At 44.6% G+C, this 17,979-nt stretch overlaps 1 protein-coding gene across 2 annotated transcripts in view; it reads right to left on the reverse strand.

Moving 5' to 3' along the window:
• The window catches only part of RyR (Ryanodine receptor), a 313,565-nt gene that overhangs the window by 168,123 nt on the left and 127,463 nt on the right, over positions 1–17,979 (reverse strand). The window contains exons 26-41 of one of the 2 annotated variants that reach the window (XM_075673606.1): positions 17,132–17,294; positions 16,029–16,102; positions 13,176–13,255; positions 12,742–12,826; positions 11,570–11,693; positions 10,408–10,507; positions 10,072–10,152; positions 9,488–9,614; positions 7,244–7,351; positions 5,596–5,712; positions 5,397–5,482; positions 4,563–4,616; positions 3,734–3,900; positions 2,610–2,736; positions 1,639–1,827; positions 185–560 (exon numbers count right to left, since the gene is read on the reverse strand). In XM_075673606.1, coding sequence (XP_075529721.1) covers positions 185–560; positions 1,639–1,827; positions 2,610–2,736; positions 3,734–3,900; positions 4,563–4,616; positions 5,397–5,482; positions 5,596–5,712; positions 7,244–7,351; positions 9,488–9,614; positions 10,072–10,152; positions 10,408–10,507; positions 11,570–11,693; positions 12,742–12,826; positions 13,176–13,255; positions 16,029–16,102; positions 17,132–17,294 — 2,058 coding nt within the window. Of the gene's footprint in view, positions 1–184; positions 561–1,638; positions 1,828–2,609; positions 2,737–3,733; positions 3,901–4,562; positions 4,617–5,384; positions 5,483–5,595; positions 5,713–7,243; positions 7,352–9,487; positions 9,615–10,071; positions 10,153–10,407; positions 10,508–11,569; positions 11,694–12,741; positions 12,827–13,175; positions 13,256–16,028; positions 16,103–17,131; positions 17,295–17,979 lie in introns of both variants that reach the window. The other variant, XM_075673605.1, reaches the window with a different exon arrangement.

Below are 17,979 nucleotides of genomic sequence, written 5' to 3' on the forward strand. Positions count from 1 at the left end.
TGGAGTCGAGCCCATCTCGTTATTAACCTATAATTGGCTAACGAGACGCACAGCTTTCCCTACACGACACGGAGTTACTGATGTCGCGCATAAACGCTGTCTTGAAAGTCAAGCATTCTTTTACAAGTTGCTCGGATTTGCACACATTTGCGAAGGATTCCTTTTTTTTTTTGTTTTTACTCACACGTGGTGGACGAGACCATCCTCGCTGAGCCCGTGGAAGGCGACCTTTCGCACCTTGGAGTTTCCGAAGGTGCGGTCGTAGAACTTGTACGCTGTCGTGACCCAGCCGACGTACACGTGGTTCGGGTCCTGGCCGGGAAACACGCGGAGGCCGAAGAAGTACTCGTCCACCAGCTCCAGCACCGACGTGTCCAAGTGGTCACCGCTCTCGTCGGTGGCCAGAGGTGGCGGGCCGGGCGTTATGGAAGGCCGGCGGAAGCTTCCGCTGCGGGGCAGTGTGGAAGTGCCGCCTCCGGTTCCGCTTCCGGGACTCGTCGGCGAAGACAACGAGGTGGGTCTCTCGGGCACAGGCGGGCACAGGAGTTGGTTGCTGGGAGCTGCGAAGGGGTTTGCCGGTTAGGCTGCACCTTGTTATTTGCAAACGATAAAATTGGACAACTTGAACGGCACTGTTGTGGAGGAGACAGCGCTAGTTTATAGAGACTACAAATTACGCATGGTTATAGAAGGTAACGGCTTTCAACTGCTGCCTTATCCTCTCCTAATTGTACTAAACATGTTTCAACTAACGGATGAAAATGTACGTGGTTTGTCAAATGATGGTTATACTGCAGATGCTGCGTTGAATGTTCTATGTATTGCTTTTCTCGGACTTCGAATTGATAATTTATTTATATTGCATATGTTGGGGAAAGTGCTATGTTAGCATTGCTGTGTTGTTGCCTTCTGTTGCTTTTGTTTTACCGGGCAATGGGGCTAGTCAAGCTCTGCCGTAACGCAGCTTTTATCCCACTTATGCTACATTTTGGTTTGTACCAGCGCAGCGAAATAAAATCAATTCAAACGATATCAAATGTCAGAAATAAATGAAAAATAAACGTTACAGATTTGATTTGTGGGTAACATGGAACCCACAACTAAACATGACATATTTGTTCATCTCTAAAACAACGTTAAAGAAAAGACCGTACAGAACTACGCGGCAAACATAATTTCTTTAAACGCTTGATTACATGTAGCGATCAAGAATGGCAGAACAATAGCGAAGGGAATGGCAAAACAAGAGAAGTTTTATCCAGGAGTCAACGTTTCGAAATGCAATCGCCATAACAAAGACAGCTCCTTGGCTTCGTCACGAAGAAGACTGATCGAAACGTTGGCTGCCAGATCAGACTTCTGTTTTTTGTCTGGCCATATTCTTGATCCCTGCTTGTAATCAAGCGTTTAAAGAAGGGGACAGAGTCTGCGTCACGACGAACACACGTCCCTTCTTCGAAACGTGGGCTCCTGGATGAGGCTTCTCTTGCTCGGCCATTGTTGAATTACTCGTGTCCATTTTCCCCTTCAATTTTGGGTCAATATATGCAGTGTCATTCTTTACAAAGGTCGGGTCAAGCGGGTAGCTTGTAGGCGGAAACAAAATGGGCCGTGGCCGCCATCCAGTTCCACACTCACCTGGCGACAGTCTATGGACGGACGGAGGTCGCACTGTGAGCAGCGGCGGGGACATGCTCTGTTGCTGACCCCCCTTCGAGGACGGGGGCGCTTGTCCCGAGGAAGGGGTTGTGGTGGCGGTGGCATCCTCCTTCTCCTCCTTCTTGCGGAAGAAGCGGAAAGGCGACTTGCCACGACGCTTGGACTTGCCTGCGTGGCCGCGAGGATAGGACGGTAAAGCATTGAAAACAACGAGCTTGCTTCGACGCAGGTGCGTGCTGCACCACCGCGGACTCGAGAATTCTGAACTCTCATGCTCGAAGAAAAGTCGCAGCATTTGCAGGCTCCAACGTACACCCTCCACGTGTGTATTGTTTAAAAGGTGGAAGCTTGGGCGAGCTCGTGATTCAATATCGACATGTTTGCGCAGCGCAAAAGACGAGGGCTGAAGGAAGAACACAACAAAGGTGCTGAGGCTCCTCTTGTTGTGCGTCTTTGTTGTGTTCTTCCTTCATTCCTCGTCTTTTGCGCTGTGCAAACATGTCTTCTTGAAGCTGACACAGAAAAAAGAGCGGGAGTGTAAGGGTTTCAGCCTGACTAGAGTTGTAATGCGGGCTTGTTGGGACGACGTCGTAAAATCATCCTAGTAGCACGCACAACAAAACTTGGTCGCCAGTAAGACGCGACCATTTCTCCTTTTAGCTCAGTATTTATTGCCCGCTCCCATTTTTATATTTCATATAGCTGCTCATTCTTTCTGGCATGCATGAAACAAAACGATTCCGATTTTATTTAACTCTGCCACGGTATAAAACAACGAAACTGCAGATAGCGCAGCCACTTGTGACATATCGAACAACATAAAGATTACACTGAAACTGACTAACATCCTATGTAGATCATTCGATGAAGCAATTTGCGAAAGTAGTCACATTTTGTAAAATGCACCTGAAAGTTAGATTCCAGCAATCCAGAGAGAAGAGAAAACTTACTCTCAGGTTCGGGTGTGACCGCTTTGGTTCGCTGACCGGCCTTGGGCTTCTGGCCTAGCCGGTTGAGCGCCTCCTCGCTCGAAGCTGCCCGCAGCCGCTTGGGGTCCGGACGGGATCCGTCAGGAACCTGCGCATGCGTAGAGAGAGCGAGTGAGGAATGGGCTCTAAAGCGCCTGGCAGTAGCTGCCTCTGGCACTTTGTTCTGGTTGCAGTATTCTCATATGGGCGCCTGTTAATGATTAATGGTCGGGGGCAAGAGAGTGCGCAGGCACACGTACGCCATAATCAATTGTGCGCTAATTTATTCTCTAATAAAGCTATATAGATGCCACTCCTGCATTTAGGGGGAGTCTCCATTGCCTGCTTTATTAATTTGATTAGCGATCTTAGCTAAACTTCCCTCTCTATGGCGCCTGCTGTCTGCTGTCTAGCTCCCGGAACATCAATCTTTCTCAGGGAAACAAGCAAACAAACTAACAAATAAACAAAAAACGAGAAAGAAGTGTCCGACTGGTAAAAGTAACACCGCACACTCTTCTAGCTGGCGATAAGAATTGAAGTCTTCTAAAGTTCTTAAAAAATACAGAAGAAACAGTTTCCAATGAAAAATAAAACTAACCTTTAGTGACTGTAATTCAGTCTGATATAAAAAAAATTGAGACAGTTTATGAATTTTAAGTAGAAATTTTTCTCTTTGCACTGCGCCTCCCTTGGGTAATATAGGTATGCCCCTGCATACAAAAGTCGTTAACAAATTAGAACAATGGGCATCACGCCCCCCTCCCCCACATTTCGCGCACGTGGTACACACGGCATCAAATTTATTTAAGCATCGTGTGCAGCTGTCCGTACGACATTCCTGCGCCGTAAGTACGTGCCACGCATTGGATGTGTTCTCGGGCAAGCGCGAACCGGCCACGTGTGATGGCGATCAAACATGTCCCGTTTCAAGAACCTGGATTCCTGTTTAAGTCAACAATGGGTATCGGCAAGGCGTGTGCCTGCGAGAAAGTCGTGTACTTTGCTCTGATCTGAGTACTGTCCACTCCCTTCAGGACAAATTGACTGCGGAAAGTATAGATCTCTGCGAAGGCGCCCATAACGCGTCCAGCACGATGGCCCACCTGCAAGGTGGTGGCAGCATCGAACGACTGCGTCTTGGTGAGGGTGCCGGTGGTACCGCGGGGGCTGAGCATGGAGCGGCGCCGCTGCTGGGGTGTCGGGGGCCGGTGTTCCACGGGTATCGGCTCCTCGGTGTCGCCGCCTTCGTCCGAGTAGCCGCGCTGCAGGTCTGCGACCGACGTGCGCACCTCGCTAATTGTGTGCGTCCTTTCTCTAGACAGGTCACTCTCTCGCTCGAGCTTAATAAAGGCATCTACGCATTAAACATCCTCCCTACAACCACCTAAAGCAAAACCATATGAAGTTTGCATGGAAATCAGCCAAACGGAAGGAGGTTCACGAAAGCTTCCATGTAGCTACACACATTGTGGGCTGGGCGGCAGGAAGTTGTTGGTTGGTAAATGATCCAGAGCATTGGGAAAGCGACTGCAGTAATATTTTGGTAGTAACGTGTAGAAATCAGTGGTAATATTCGAAAACGCGTGGGTGTTGAGCGCTATCACAGGCGCCTGGTTATTCTGTGCAGCCTAGCATGTCCACACTCATTGTCTTTAAATCTTAGCTTTTGAAATTGCTTGTAGTTTCCTTCTACTTAATTATGTGTGTAGGCCCCCTCCCTCCCTCGTCGGTATTGTATCCTTGACCTTGGGACAATTCAAATAAACATCACTCTAACTTGAACACTTGAAAATCATCATGACATTTGAAGGGCAGATCAATTATATGCAGCAGAATGCTGGCATAAGCGAAAATAGCCACAGCTGACAGCAACACACCAGTGACTACAATTTGTGCAGCTTCATTCAGAGTGTGAAAGGGCCTGATTCTCACCCTTGACGTCGGACATACTGAATCCGCTGCGAAGCATGTGGTGCTCCAGGTTTGCTAAGAAGAATAAACAGACACGCTTGAGTTACCACAATTCAAAACAAATGTACAATTTCTTCGGCGAAAAGCAAAAGAAAGAAGCGTTTCGATGGGGTGATAGAAATTATACCAGAAAATTTATCCCATCTCCGACCTCAGAATCGGCTGTTAACGGGGATGTCAACGCTGTATTTTTAAATGTTATTCGATGTTCCCAAAGGAACATAACTGTCGCCCTCTTTAATTTCAATGTGCCTTGCAGACCACTCTTCAAACAAAGCTTATCCTTCTGCATAAGAAAAAGAAAGAGTCCCGGAGTTCTTCATTGTAGTCGGTCTTGTTAATGCCAACTCGTGCTAAAGTAAGCAACTGCAACATTCAAAAGGAGTACAGAACTGTGCATTCAAACGATATGTTCTCATGCTCGAACAATTAGGTCGCAATAAAAGGCGGTCGTGACGCTCCAAAACGCGATCGCAAAGGAATTGACAAACGGTGGCGCCACAGTTCGCCTTGTTTAGTTTTGCCAATTGTGAACCTTTGATACATAAGCGGGCTTTATATACTCCCGTATTTTTTTCTTCTTTTGCTCGGGGCTGTAGTGTTTCGAGACTGGTTGAACGAAGGTGTTTCCGTAGGTAAACTTTATCACTACTACCGAGTATACGCTTATTACATGCACGCGGGTTAGTCCCCATTGTGAAGCTTGCCAATTCGCCAATGTGCGAAGCATCGTGCAGCAGAGCAGAGACCACGGCTTGACGGAAATGAGGAACGGGCGCATACATTGCGGGTTACCTGGATGCCGTACGCTGGACTTCTCGGCTTGCGCCCGCCGCTGTCGGCGGCGCACTTCTTCCCAGCGGTGCTCTTTTTCCAGTTCCCTGCGAAACGAAACGAGGGAAGCATGGAAAGAGAAGCAAACACGAGCTGGTCATTTACGCCGAAGCCCAATTGATAAGCGAAAGACGTCGAGGTCAAAACGCACTCAACTTACTCGATCAGGTTCTCGTTGCAAGAAACGGGCAAACTGAGTCTCAGAAACTCGTAGTTGACCTTCTCCACAGACTCGAACAACTTGTGCGTGATCTTCAGAGCGGGGGGACATTCTCCTCTGCATTGAAAAAATATGATGTGTGTCAATATCGTATAAACTGTTTGCTTAGCCAACTTGTATATGCAGCCGTTTAGACATGTCAGTACAGTGATTTCGATATTTCTTTTGAGACCTGTCTTTTTTTTACTGTTCTGTTTTTTTCGCTGTCCCCATTCAAGTTATTCTCGTGAGTGACTGCCAAAGGAAAACAAAAGGAAGCTTAGATAAAGATTTTCTCTCTAATTGAGAAACACAAGTATCCATTAGGTACTTTGTTTCGCCTTTCTGATTGGTAAGAAGAGTCGGTCTTGCGTCAAACAGGTCTGAAAAAACTGAATGTGGATCTGCAGCGATTCATTTGGGACATATATTAGGTACTTCAAAAAGTTGGAGTGACACACGACTTGAAATAGCAGTTTTTTTATTAATGAAAATCAGGTGCCAACACGCTTGCTTTGATAAACAATTTTAATAAACGATGATTAAAAAACATATTTCCATCATAAACCTTTAAGGAGTCACGACAAGAAGCATTCACGAAAGTGGCGGTTCAACCGAAAATAACCACTCGCGAACAGTAATTGTACAATCAGGAGTGTAGACCTTAGCCGCTTAGCATTAGTATAATATTCCTCCGTAGAACATTGCGAGGAACTTGAGCTGAACTGTAATTAAACTCTTATCATATGATAAGTTACTGTTGCTGTGCATACTGTTTATGAAATAGTAATAACAAAAATGGTAAAGTTTGCTATTTTCGTTGGATCATTACTGTTGTTCTATGAAGTAAAATATTCTTGTTGTGGAAGGTGTAGTGTTTGGAAGAAAACATTCGCAGAGCCAACTCGAACTGCGTCGCAAAAATTAATCTAGGCCGGGATTATGTAACATTTCCATGGACCGTTTTCACGACGATCCCGTGGGCGCCTCCATGCTTCATCACGTGGTGACGCGTCCATTGCTTGCCTCAGCTGCCTCCCTGTTTACAACGGATGTGCATCATCACGCCTTGTGAAAACGGCGTGAACAGCGTAAACGGTGCTTGTAATAAAAGCGATACTAGAAAAGTAATCCAAGTTGTCCAAGCTTTTCCGCCTGTGAATTAAATCAGTATCGGTGTGTTTTTCTCTTCGTTCATTATTTGGCAAACACTATGAAGTAGTGGCTTGTCAAGTTTACGACTCGGTGAAGGCCCTCGGTGCGGTCACTGTCTACTTTCCGCCTAATTGCTTGGAGTAGTCAGAGTCACATAACCACTGGTATCGGGCAGCCGCGAACAGTGGTTGATAAAGAATTAGGCTCGTGAAAGAAGTATACTAACATATTACACGGCTCTGTTTGCCCAACTAGTAAGCACTATTAGCAGTCGTCGGTATTCTTCACATTTATTCCTATTCAAAGGAAACGCGTGACAATGCGCAGGTAACGGCCAACATAGCAACCAGTTTACGCTACTACATTTTCGATTGCCTTTTTTCTCGAAGCTGTACACTACGTAGACCAAGCAATGTCAACGAGCTTGCGGACGGCAACAGTGTGTGTCACTCACCCAGCCGGTATTCTGTTAACTTCGACGTTTGGAGAGAAAGCATCGTCCACGTTGACGAACATCGGTTCATCCTTGTTGTACCAGAAAGTCATGTTCCGGTTCATGTTGCTGTTGGGAATAGGCAACAAGGAAAACCAGAAATGAAAGCCCGCACAGTTAGGACACAAATTGACGAATAGATCGGACGAATTCTCCATCAACATTTTCAATAGCATCTTTTTAGATGAAATGAGGGAACTATAATCGGCGTGCAGTGTAGCATGCAGCGCCTCACTATTGTAGTTTACTGACTTCTATGCAAATGAGGAGCGGCTGTCACTTTCCAAATTTTAGCAGAGAAGAACGAGCCGCCCGAAGAAGAAACCAATAGCCACCTTCTACCTTTCCAAATTGAACGCACCAAATAAAGTCACATTTTTTTGTGCTGTTTGGTATGATAAGAAAATATACCATACACGTGCGTGATGACAGTTAAGGAAACAAAAGATGTGCTTTACTGCCTGCAGAGTTCTTTATGCGTGCTCTTTACTTTCCGTATTACTGCTGATTCCTTTAAACTTCTAATTTTGATAAGTGACAATGTTGCAGCTGCCTTTCGTGGTTTGGACATACTTGAGAACTTGTACCATCCGTTCCTTTATAGTATAACAAAGAACGCCTTATTTTATCACGGAACGGAGCTCTAAGCGGCGAATAAATAGTTTTAGTGATGACTCTGGGAAGAATGCTAACGTGTTTACATTGGTAGCAAAGGCGCCAAGGACGCAGAAACTCCCCAACGACGCGGGTGTTGTCAAAGTGAGTTGTTGTCAGCAAGTACGAGGATCATCAGAGGCACTAAAATTGGTTCTTCGTTTTCAGGGAGTGAGGGAGAGAGCGGTTTTCTGCCCTTCTCGATGACAAAGAGCTGATCTCAATGGTTCATGTCACAGTACATCGTATACGGTGAAGCTAGTGTTTTCTTGTTTTTGTTCTGTTTCTAACGCTGTTTGCTTCCAAAACATGTACCATATAGCTCACCTATAATGGAGGCATTAGACAGGGACATCTGCATAAGGTAATTACAAAATTGCGGACTTAAGTTTACCTTTTTTCAGCATGGACACCCTCGTACTTGTCGAGAACGTTGCGCCGATAAGGACAGCGTAGTTTTTGTACTGTTCTCCGGAGGCCGCTGTGATGAGGCTGCTTTTGTTTGAGAATATGTTGCCAGAATGGGGCGTGCGCGTGGCGCGCTAATGACGGCAGTTGTGACAAGCAGACATAAATGTAAACCTCGGAGAAAGTAGATGACTTACAGTCCCTCCATGCACAGTGTACCGCGCAAAGGCCAGAAAAGTGAGTTCACACATAGTGCTAATTTTACGTTTACTGTCATCGCTAAGAGCCGGAATTCTACTTGCCCGTCGGCAGTTTTTTTGCGCGCATCTGGGACAACATTCGACATGCAACGCGTAATCGTTCTGAAACGCGCATTGGGTAGGACGTATAGCACACCACTAAATAATGCCACGTGATTGCGTTTTGTGGGAGGAATATTGGGATGCCGCGGTGAGTTTGAGTGTTTCTTATTTTATTAACTTGCACAGCAAGCACCGACAATGATTGTCATTGTTGGCGAATAGCCGGATACTTCAAGAAAGCTATGGGCCTTTAAAAAGAAGAATGACCGATGCATATGACGGCGTCCATTCGTTGCAGTCGGGATGTTTAGGTTGCGTTTGTTGTTTCATTGGGTTATTTAACGGAGAACAGAGCCGTTAACCAGCAGGTCTGTGGAGGTAGTGAAGATGGACAGCAAGGGCGTTTCAAAACGCCGACATTCGGCAACAAACGCGAAAGAGTGAATGACCCTCTCTATGCTCACAAACAAGCTTCCCAGAAGACTTCCGGTTCAGCCCTCTGGAACAACGCAAGTTACAATAGCCTATAAATTTACAGAACCCTCCAGCTGCCATTAGTTCTGCTTCAAAGTTGGAATGTTCGACAAGCGAATTTTATTGTTCAGTGGAAGAAAAGAAAGCGTATACATGAGACCGACGCTTGGTGCGCTTTCTTTACATCTGAACACATGAAGAATGTGTGCCTAAAGCAAACTATGCGACAAGATAGTTCCGTTTTCTTGAAATAACCTGACTGTCAGAAATGGATGACCGGAAGTTTTCTGGGATCATGAATGCACTGCTGCCAGAGCGTGGACATAAAGGGTCTAAAAAGAACGATAACGAAGACAGCGACCCTTACACGCAGAAAGGCTGGTACCCCTCCTGCAAGCCACAGGTGGTGAAGAACCGGAGCAGGTTGACGTCATGACCAAAGACCAGCTTCGCCTTCTGGCCTAGGCCAAACGTGCATGCCGGTACGTAAGATGCTGCGGGGAAATAATATTTTGTTTTAAACTTGCGATTTACGATTGTTCATCACACGCTATTGCACATGACATTGAGCTGGTGTTAAAGAATGTTCGCAGCCGAGATTGGACGGCAAGGCTTGCAGTATACAGTGTCCTTAATGTGTGCCAGATTAACCTGCCGTAATGCCAAATTTGTACGGAAAATAAAAGCATCTGAAGCCTGCTCGCTATTTAGATGCTGCGTTGATCTGCGTCGCACACCATGTAAATCATGTATGCTGACACTGATAAAGGCTGGGACAAGGGCCAATTTAGCCAGGTAAAAAAATTTGTGTGTTTGTGTAAGTTTGCAACAGTTAATGCGAAATACAGACAAATATTTACATAATCTAATTTCTCCGCATGTTTGCTTTAACATTGGTGCATTTATTGGAAACTGCGCTTTGCGGAACATGAGCACAAAGACGTCACGCACCACCATCGCCGCAAGGAATGTCCGAGAAGGCAGCTTCTCCACCGAGGTTGTCAAGTAGTAATTCTCCATTCAAAGAGTAGCCTGCATGGAAGGTCACAGCACGATGTAATTCAACAAAGGACGGATGAAGGACACATGAACCACTGTCTGTATGAGCACTCCAGACACTTTGTAAGCGATAGCCTATTACTTAAATCAGTTAATTATAGTCGCTAATTTGTAACTAATATATCAAAAGAAAATGTATTTCATTACGGTGAAGAAAATGGCATAGGTTCTACCGTAAGTTTAAAGTTTATGCGAGAAAATACCGTCAAGTAATGCCGATTCACTTACTGATGGTGCGGTCATGTAGGTCGAGCATGCATCCAATGACGTCACCGATCATCCATTGCTTGCCATAAGACTCCGTGCCCCCGCCGTGGGATTTGATGGCCTGTGGGCCAGAAAGCAGTGCTGAAAAAATCTACGCTGGTCCAAAGTTTGAAAATGAAATTCCATGCTTAAGAAAGATTTAATTGTTAATTGCCTTGAGACGAAGAGGCACCTGCCATTCAGGTGCGTTAAACGACTGTGCGCTATTTAAACGGCAAAAAGCTATGGTAACTATTGTTATTGTTATTGGCTTGCAATAAGCATGCAAGCTCAACAAAGGATGCCACCACACTGCCCGCTATGGACGATGTCTTGTACGCGTGCGCCAGTTTATAGCTCACATAGATTGCAAAACAAAACCAATACTCCCAGCAGCTATTCTACAAATAGCAGTGGGTTATATCAGGGCGGAATTCTCGAATACAACACAGATCTTCACTGATGGCTAATCAGTGCTTCAAAGTTCATCTTGCGGTTTGCTTGCATCCTCCACAGGAAAGATATTATCTTACCGGCGTGAAAGAACATCATCGTCATGTGCCGAGCTTTGTACGGTCAAAAAAGCGATCAGATACCCGTTATCGCACCTTCTGCGACATTGGGCCGTCTTTACGGAAACGAAAACAGCCCTTGAAAGTATGCACTCGAGAAAAACCAACTGGAACTACCAGTTGGCTAATATTAGCGTAGCTCACGTAACGTAGCGTGTAAAGCGGGTCATCTCATAAGATTTCAGTGAATTCAAACGCGCTGCGGCACCGCAATTAAGCCTAAATGCTTAAATGGTGAAGCACAGCAGATGTAATGTGGAAAATGGGAGTTCACCTCTCGCCTTCAGCAAGTTATTTTTTTCGTCCACTTTCACTTCATTTCAATATTTCTACATTTCCATTAAACATAACAATCAACTTTCCCGTGCTTTGTTCGGCTTCATTCTCTGTAACATCGTATGGCTAGCGACTAAAAACGAACCGAATAGTTGCTATTCGTATTCGTGATAATCCACCGGTTTCTCGTTTGTCTTCTGGCATGTCGCAATCAAAATCAGCGCCATCTCACGCCCCCGACGAAGAAAAAAAAGCAGATTTGTAGGGAGCAGACTTGGACTGAGCATGAAACCCACCAGGAAGCCGTCGTAGGCCCAGGAGTTATGGTCACCGCCGATCTCGCAAGATGGCAGGAAGCTGCTGGCGTTCGCCCACCCGACCTTCATGGGACCCAGTGTCATCACTTCGAACTCGAAGTACCTGTAAGTAACGAGGCTACCTGATGATATCGTGCACTATGAGTCGCTTTATTAGGGAAATGAAACTGGCCAAGACAATGCAAAACGTGAGTGAACGCGTGACCACCATCATAGGCGCGCGTGGTATTGGCTTTGGAAAGACGGATTATAAGAAGGTAAATGGCTTGAACACTCCACCAATTCAAGTACATATAAGACGTCGACGTTAGGCAACGAGCGCTTGCCTGACAATGGCTCGATATTCTTCGGCCGGCTTCATGTAGGTTCGCCACTATATGCGAGCGATCACCTCAAGAAGCACGTCGTATGCGTTTGTGTACAATATTTGTACAGTCTTCACAGTACTGCACGCAAGTTAGCGGAGGTGCAAATACGACTGTATACACGTGTTAGGATGTACATTGCAGTAATAAAAGAAAAGTGGCTGACTGGACTCTAAATTACCTTCATTTTTCATAAGCAGACTGTAATATATCGGTCTGATCCTAAGACTGAGTTAAGTGAGACAGACATAGCGCAGCATGGGAAAGAAACACACGCGTGTCCTATAGATATAGGGCAGTATAGTGTTCAGGCATTTAGCAACATCGATTTTTTTTAAATCACAGAACTTAGAGGGATAATTTATCCATGCCACACAATCAGCATTACAACAAATACAGGAATCTTGGTTGATGCACGAATCATACCTGTTTGCTTAAGTCGATTTTTATTTTCTCGGCTGTAGCATCGCTTGTATAACAATGCCAGTCGGTATAAACACCTTATAAACACCTAATGTGATGGTCGAAAAAATGCCAGTAGTATATATAAACGCACGAGACAGGAAAAAAACGGGAAACTACACGGTACAAGGTGCTGGTCAAGAAAGAACGTTGTAAAATAGAGCATATGGAGAAAGTAGCAGGACACATACTACTGCTCGAACAAAAAAAATATATAATTCTTAAAAATTACATTTTGTTCACCGCGGTTCTTTTATTTTAAGGTGGATGCAAAAAAATCTCCATTACAATATTTGTTCCGTGAGTATGGACAAGACCACTTACCACTTCCCTTCAGAAACGGAGTAAGTTACTTCAGCACGGTAGGTTCGTTGATCGTATTTCACCGATGCTACTTTACTTTGCACGCCTGCAAGCAGGAAAAATCAAAACAACCATGTTACTTTGAGTGTTGCACGCTGAGCAAATGTCCTGTTTCATACCTGCGCTGAGATTCGTACTTTAGCAACTGCGATTTTATTATGCAAAGTACGAAGGTACACAAGCACAGTGTTAAGTGGTAAATATGTAGAATGTAATTGTAAAACATTCAGTTTCGGAGAGTGTATATGGTATATTTGACAGCATAGAAGGCGCGCTACAAACTATCTTGAATGTGAAAATTGTTCTAGCACTAGTGATAACAGATACACTTGTCAAGTGGAGCGTAGATTTGTCAAAGTGGAGCGACAATTGCCCACGACGTGCTGTCCAATTACCTTCGAGGCTTTCAGCTGTTGGAGGCTCCAGAACATAGCCATAGGCAAGAAGTGTCTTGACCAGCTCTCCGGCCGTATCCCTGGTAGAAATGGGAAGCGAAATGCCGCTTTATGCACAACGCTTGACTCGCCAGTGACCAATAATCTCTGGCGATGAAAATTTATCCTTGAGATGAGATCTATATATACAATTGAATTTTAGGTTGGTTTCCACCCTGTTTGCACGACGTTTCCAAACTGAAAAATATTTTGAGAATTCCTAAAGAAAGATCAATATGCCCCATATTCCATAATCTCATGTGAAAGCACGCATGTTTCTTTAAACTTTTTACGTTGTTGTGGCAGTGAAGAATCAGATTGTGGCACAGCTGGGAGTCGAGAAACTAGCTATTTATTGGGCGAACTTGGGCCCACAAAAACAAGTCACACTTGGGCAGAACAAAAGTGATAGACACATGCGTCGATCATCGAAATCTGATCACAGGTTCAAGCGCGTCGGCTATCTATACATGACTCATCGAAGATTCCAGCGTAATCGCTGGTACTCGCTTATTTTCCCTAAAGTAGAATACTACGTGCGTGTGTCGTGCTTACAATCTGATTACACAACATTCAGTGACAACATAGGAATCGGAAAGAATCAACGATAACATTCGGGAAAGTTCCGATGCATACAGGCGGGTCTTGCAGTGAGCGATAAATGTAGATTGTTAGCGGGTGAAAAGCGGTCCCCGCAAAAAGGACAAACAAGTGATAAACGATGTACGCGTGTCGATACTTATCAATCATGCCCCACAGGGTTATATTTTTAAATTATCAGGTTTTACGAGCAAAAATCACTATGATTGTGATGCAGGCCCTAGTGGGGGCCTCCGGATTAATTTTGACTACACGGGCTTTTTCTTAACGTGCAGCCACTACACGGCATACTGGCATTTTTGCATTTCGCCCCCACCGAAGTCCAGCCGCCGTGGCCGGGATTCGATCCCGCACTTTCAGGCTTAGCAGCGCAACGCCAAAGCAACAGGGAGATTGACAGGGAGACAGGGAGTTTAATCAGAGGATGTCTCCGGTTGGCTACCTTGTACCGTGGAAGCAGGAAATGGATACGAAAGATGAGACAAAAAAAGGAGGAAACTATGAATAATATAACACTGTCAGTGTAGGCGCTGTCACGCACTCTGTGAAGGTGCAACATGGACATAAACAATGTCACTGCTTCACTGAGACACAGTGCCTCACAGTGCCACACAGTGCCCAATCACAATTTTTCGCACAGTCCGATATCTTTAGTGTAACACAGCAGCGCCTGTATAGCGGCTCACGCTGATGTACCTGTAGACCACTGTGCAAGAATTTTGCTTTCTGTCAGTGGGCGCTTGTCCAGCTGGTCTAGTGTGGGGGAGGAGAGGGCTGCTCTTTGCTGGTTGAAAAGGGTGCATTCACTAAGAAAGTGCGCGGTCATTTCGCTGCACTCGCAAAAGTCACAGTCAGCTATTTGGAAATTCAGTGACCAATGAGTATGCATATTAATATGCCACTCCAAGCCACAGACGGGCTATGAGGGTGCAGTCACATCGGGAGAGGCCCGACGGAATACGAAGCCGTAGATAAGAGTCCAGTGAACGAAGGCGCGTGCTTGAAAATTTGTATTAATTCCACTGACCCAAGGGTAGGCGACGTGGAAGTACGCGAAGTTTTTTTCGCTGCCTCGACTCCCCAAAGAGGGATGGAAACACCGATGATGGCATCGTGGGTAAAATGGGCCGCTGCGTCCGCTTGATCATTTTCATGGATGCCACTGCCACGGTGACAAGGCAACCATTGAAATTTTATATTGTGTTATTTTTCGACTGCTTAACAGTGGACTTGTGCGATCTCTGTGAGGAGCTGCCCATGTGATCCGGGACGTAGTGTGTAGAGTGAACTATGGAGAGCTGTCTTGAAACCACAGAACATTAACCTGGTTGAATGAGGATTCCCATATATGAGAACATACATGCTTTATATGAGATGCTTATATGTTGAGATATGATAACTAGGATATGGGGCACAAGGGTATATTCGATAGAAATAATTATCGCGCTAGTGGTTTCATTAGATATAATTAAGTTTTTATATATATTTTATAGATGAGCTTATTGTGGTCTGTTGCGTATATCAAGGGTTTGTCGTGACATCTGAGAACGGCTTCCTTTTGTTTAAACTTACGGACAAGTGGTATGATTTCATAATGGCACAGGTCTCCTTCTTATCAGACTTGACATAGTTCCCTTAGCCAGACAAATAGCATATAACAGAATCACGTTATTACGCTGGAATTAGCAAATGTTACTTGGAAATAGTGCTTCTGCTAATTCTCTTTTTATTAAGGGAAACGTTTCCATCTGGGAACATGATCGACCGCAAATTTTTTATAATACCTGTTTTCATCGGCATATTTGCCTTCTTTGACCACCGTGTCTAAAGTATGCAATAGTAAATGTTATTAGCGCACCACCTTGATTTAGTGTCCATGAGGCTCTTGCTGTCGTGTGGCACTGCTAATTTGTTGATGACGATTCCGCAACGTTATCGTTGCTGCACTGCCTTCAAAAAGCTTAGGAAATTTATCTGAATGTTACGCGATACCAGGCGCTCTACGTTATGGTTCTATTTTTGCTTTCTATCAGTACCTCCACTTCCGGAAAACACTCAATGGAATCCTTTGTAAATTTAATTTTGACTGTATACTGCTTCACTAGACAACTAACCTGTTTGATTTGTAACAATGTCAAGAATAAGCCAGCAAGGCAAGGTTTGTGGTTTGCGCTTGATACTGTAGTCATTCTTGCCAAATTGTCAGGGAATTACCTGTTGGCTTTCTTGATGACGTCGTCGACGCTTTTGTAAGGCACTAAGTGTGGACTTCTCCTCGTTGGCTGGTTCTAAAATAATAAAAGGCAAACGTACAAACAGCGTCATATATTGTCTGCCTTGATGGGTGAAAGCATGTATTCTCAACCAATCTTCTTGAATCAAGACCTGAAGGAGCTTTCATGTGGTTGGTATATCTCAACATTAACATGCTAACATTAACAGCGTTCCCTTAAATCATGCGAGGAACTAAACTGAATGCAGTGGCTTTAAAAGGCTCAGGCCCAGTAGCAAGTTTTCATTATACACTCGAAGTTGCAGAACGGATGGAGTGAAGTATCCATGCATTGATCCTTCTCGATTTTTACAAAACACTAAAATTAATTTTATTACTTCACTTTTGTTTACTTGTTATATCCTCAGGGCCAGATGCATTGCAGAAGTAAGTGGTTACAAAATGACAACAATTTAATAAAGTATGTGAGTGACAATGATCTGCTTGTTATACAACGTCAACAAATGTGTTTAAAAGGCAATAAGTATCATTTATAGATATCTTTGTAACAGTACTAATAGCGACTAACTAAGAAAAAATGCAAGGATTATAAGAATAGTTCTTACTTAAGCAATGCTACCCAGTGCTTCGCAAAAAGTGCACTTATTATTAATAACTTCTGAGTGAAAGTGGCTACATTCTCGATTTGTGAGACGAAGAAATTGAACTTATTTCCACACAGTTAGGAAATGACATGGAACTATTTCTTATGTTACTTCCATCGAACGGACGTTCAAACCATGGTGGATACAGCACAAGATCATGTTTCTCTTTGAAATTGTTTAGCTGATGTCATATGCTGTCCCATCCACTCTGAGTGCTTTAAGATTTAAACTTGAATGGCTCTTTGATTCAATACAAAGTATTTCATTAGATTGAGGCATAGAAGTCAAAAGATAGTGATTTAGACGAGATGGTATCGCATTGTGACAGCACATTGACGCTGCAACCTGGTACCACCTTTGTCTTTACTTGTTTTGCTGCGCTGATATGTGGACAAACGTCATGTAATTCTATCGTCAATCTTGTGGATATGTCAGCTTACCTCGACCAGGCCGTACGTCCATCCCTGCTGGATGCGCTCCTGGGCCCACACGTTGTGTGTATTCTCAGACAGTTGGTCCACCAGCTCCTCCATCTTGGCCGTCAGCGTGATCGCACCCAGATCCAATGGAGCCGGTTTGTAGCCGTTGGGTTGGAGGTACGGGCTACGGGATGTGCAAGTCAAAATTAAGCGTTAGCTCAGAACTTTTGAGCAAGAGTACGTTCATTCTATTAGCCTTTCGGCCTTCGTGACCAGAGGAAGTTTGATATAAGGTTTTTGAAGTACGCTAAACTGCAAGTGCACCTGCTTACAACTGCTTATGGTTCGCCAGTGCCACATTATATTATTTTAGCAATGGGTTACTGGTGCCGGACCGTACATTTGCAGTAGGCGGTTATCAGTAAAGGTAAACCGGTAGTGATATGCCAAAACTCTTCATTATTAAAAAAAGGCCAGGTAGCTTTGGAGCACGAGAAACACCTCACGAGCTCGAGTTCGTAGCGGCTCAGCAGAAGATCTGGCTAGTCGTGTGGTGGCTTTGAAATTTCCAGGCCCTGCCAGTACTCGATGCCCTGCCTGTACCATAACCCTACAGCTACTAACAAATGCTGTTACGTTGACCGAGAGAACATGCCGTATTTCATGCTGCGGGATTTCCGATTCACTAGTATGGTCCATTGCCGAGATGCTAAATCGGAGCCGTGGTAGTTTCTGCAGCGGTGCCTAGTTTAATGAAGCTATATTCATCATTCGATTATCGCTTGATATTTTATAACCAGTAAAGTAAGACTGATCTGTTTTCTTTGAAGCCAAACAAATTAGACGAAATTGGGGAGCGTAAGAAGTTA

The sequence above is a fragment of the Dermacentor variabilis genome, chromosome 11 (assembly GCF_050947875.1).
Source record: "Dermacentor variabilis isolate Ectoservices chromosome 11, ASM5094787v1, whole genome shotgun sequence".
NCBI classification, from domain to species: Eukaryota; Metazoa; Arthropoda; class Arachnida; order Ixodida; family Ixodidae; genus Dermacentor; species Dermacentor variabilis.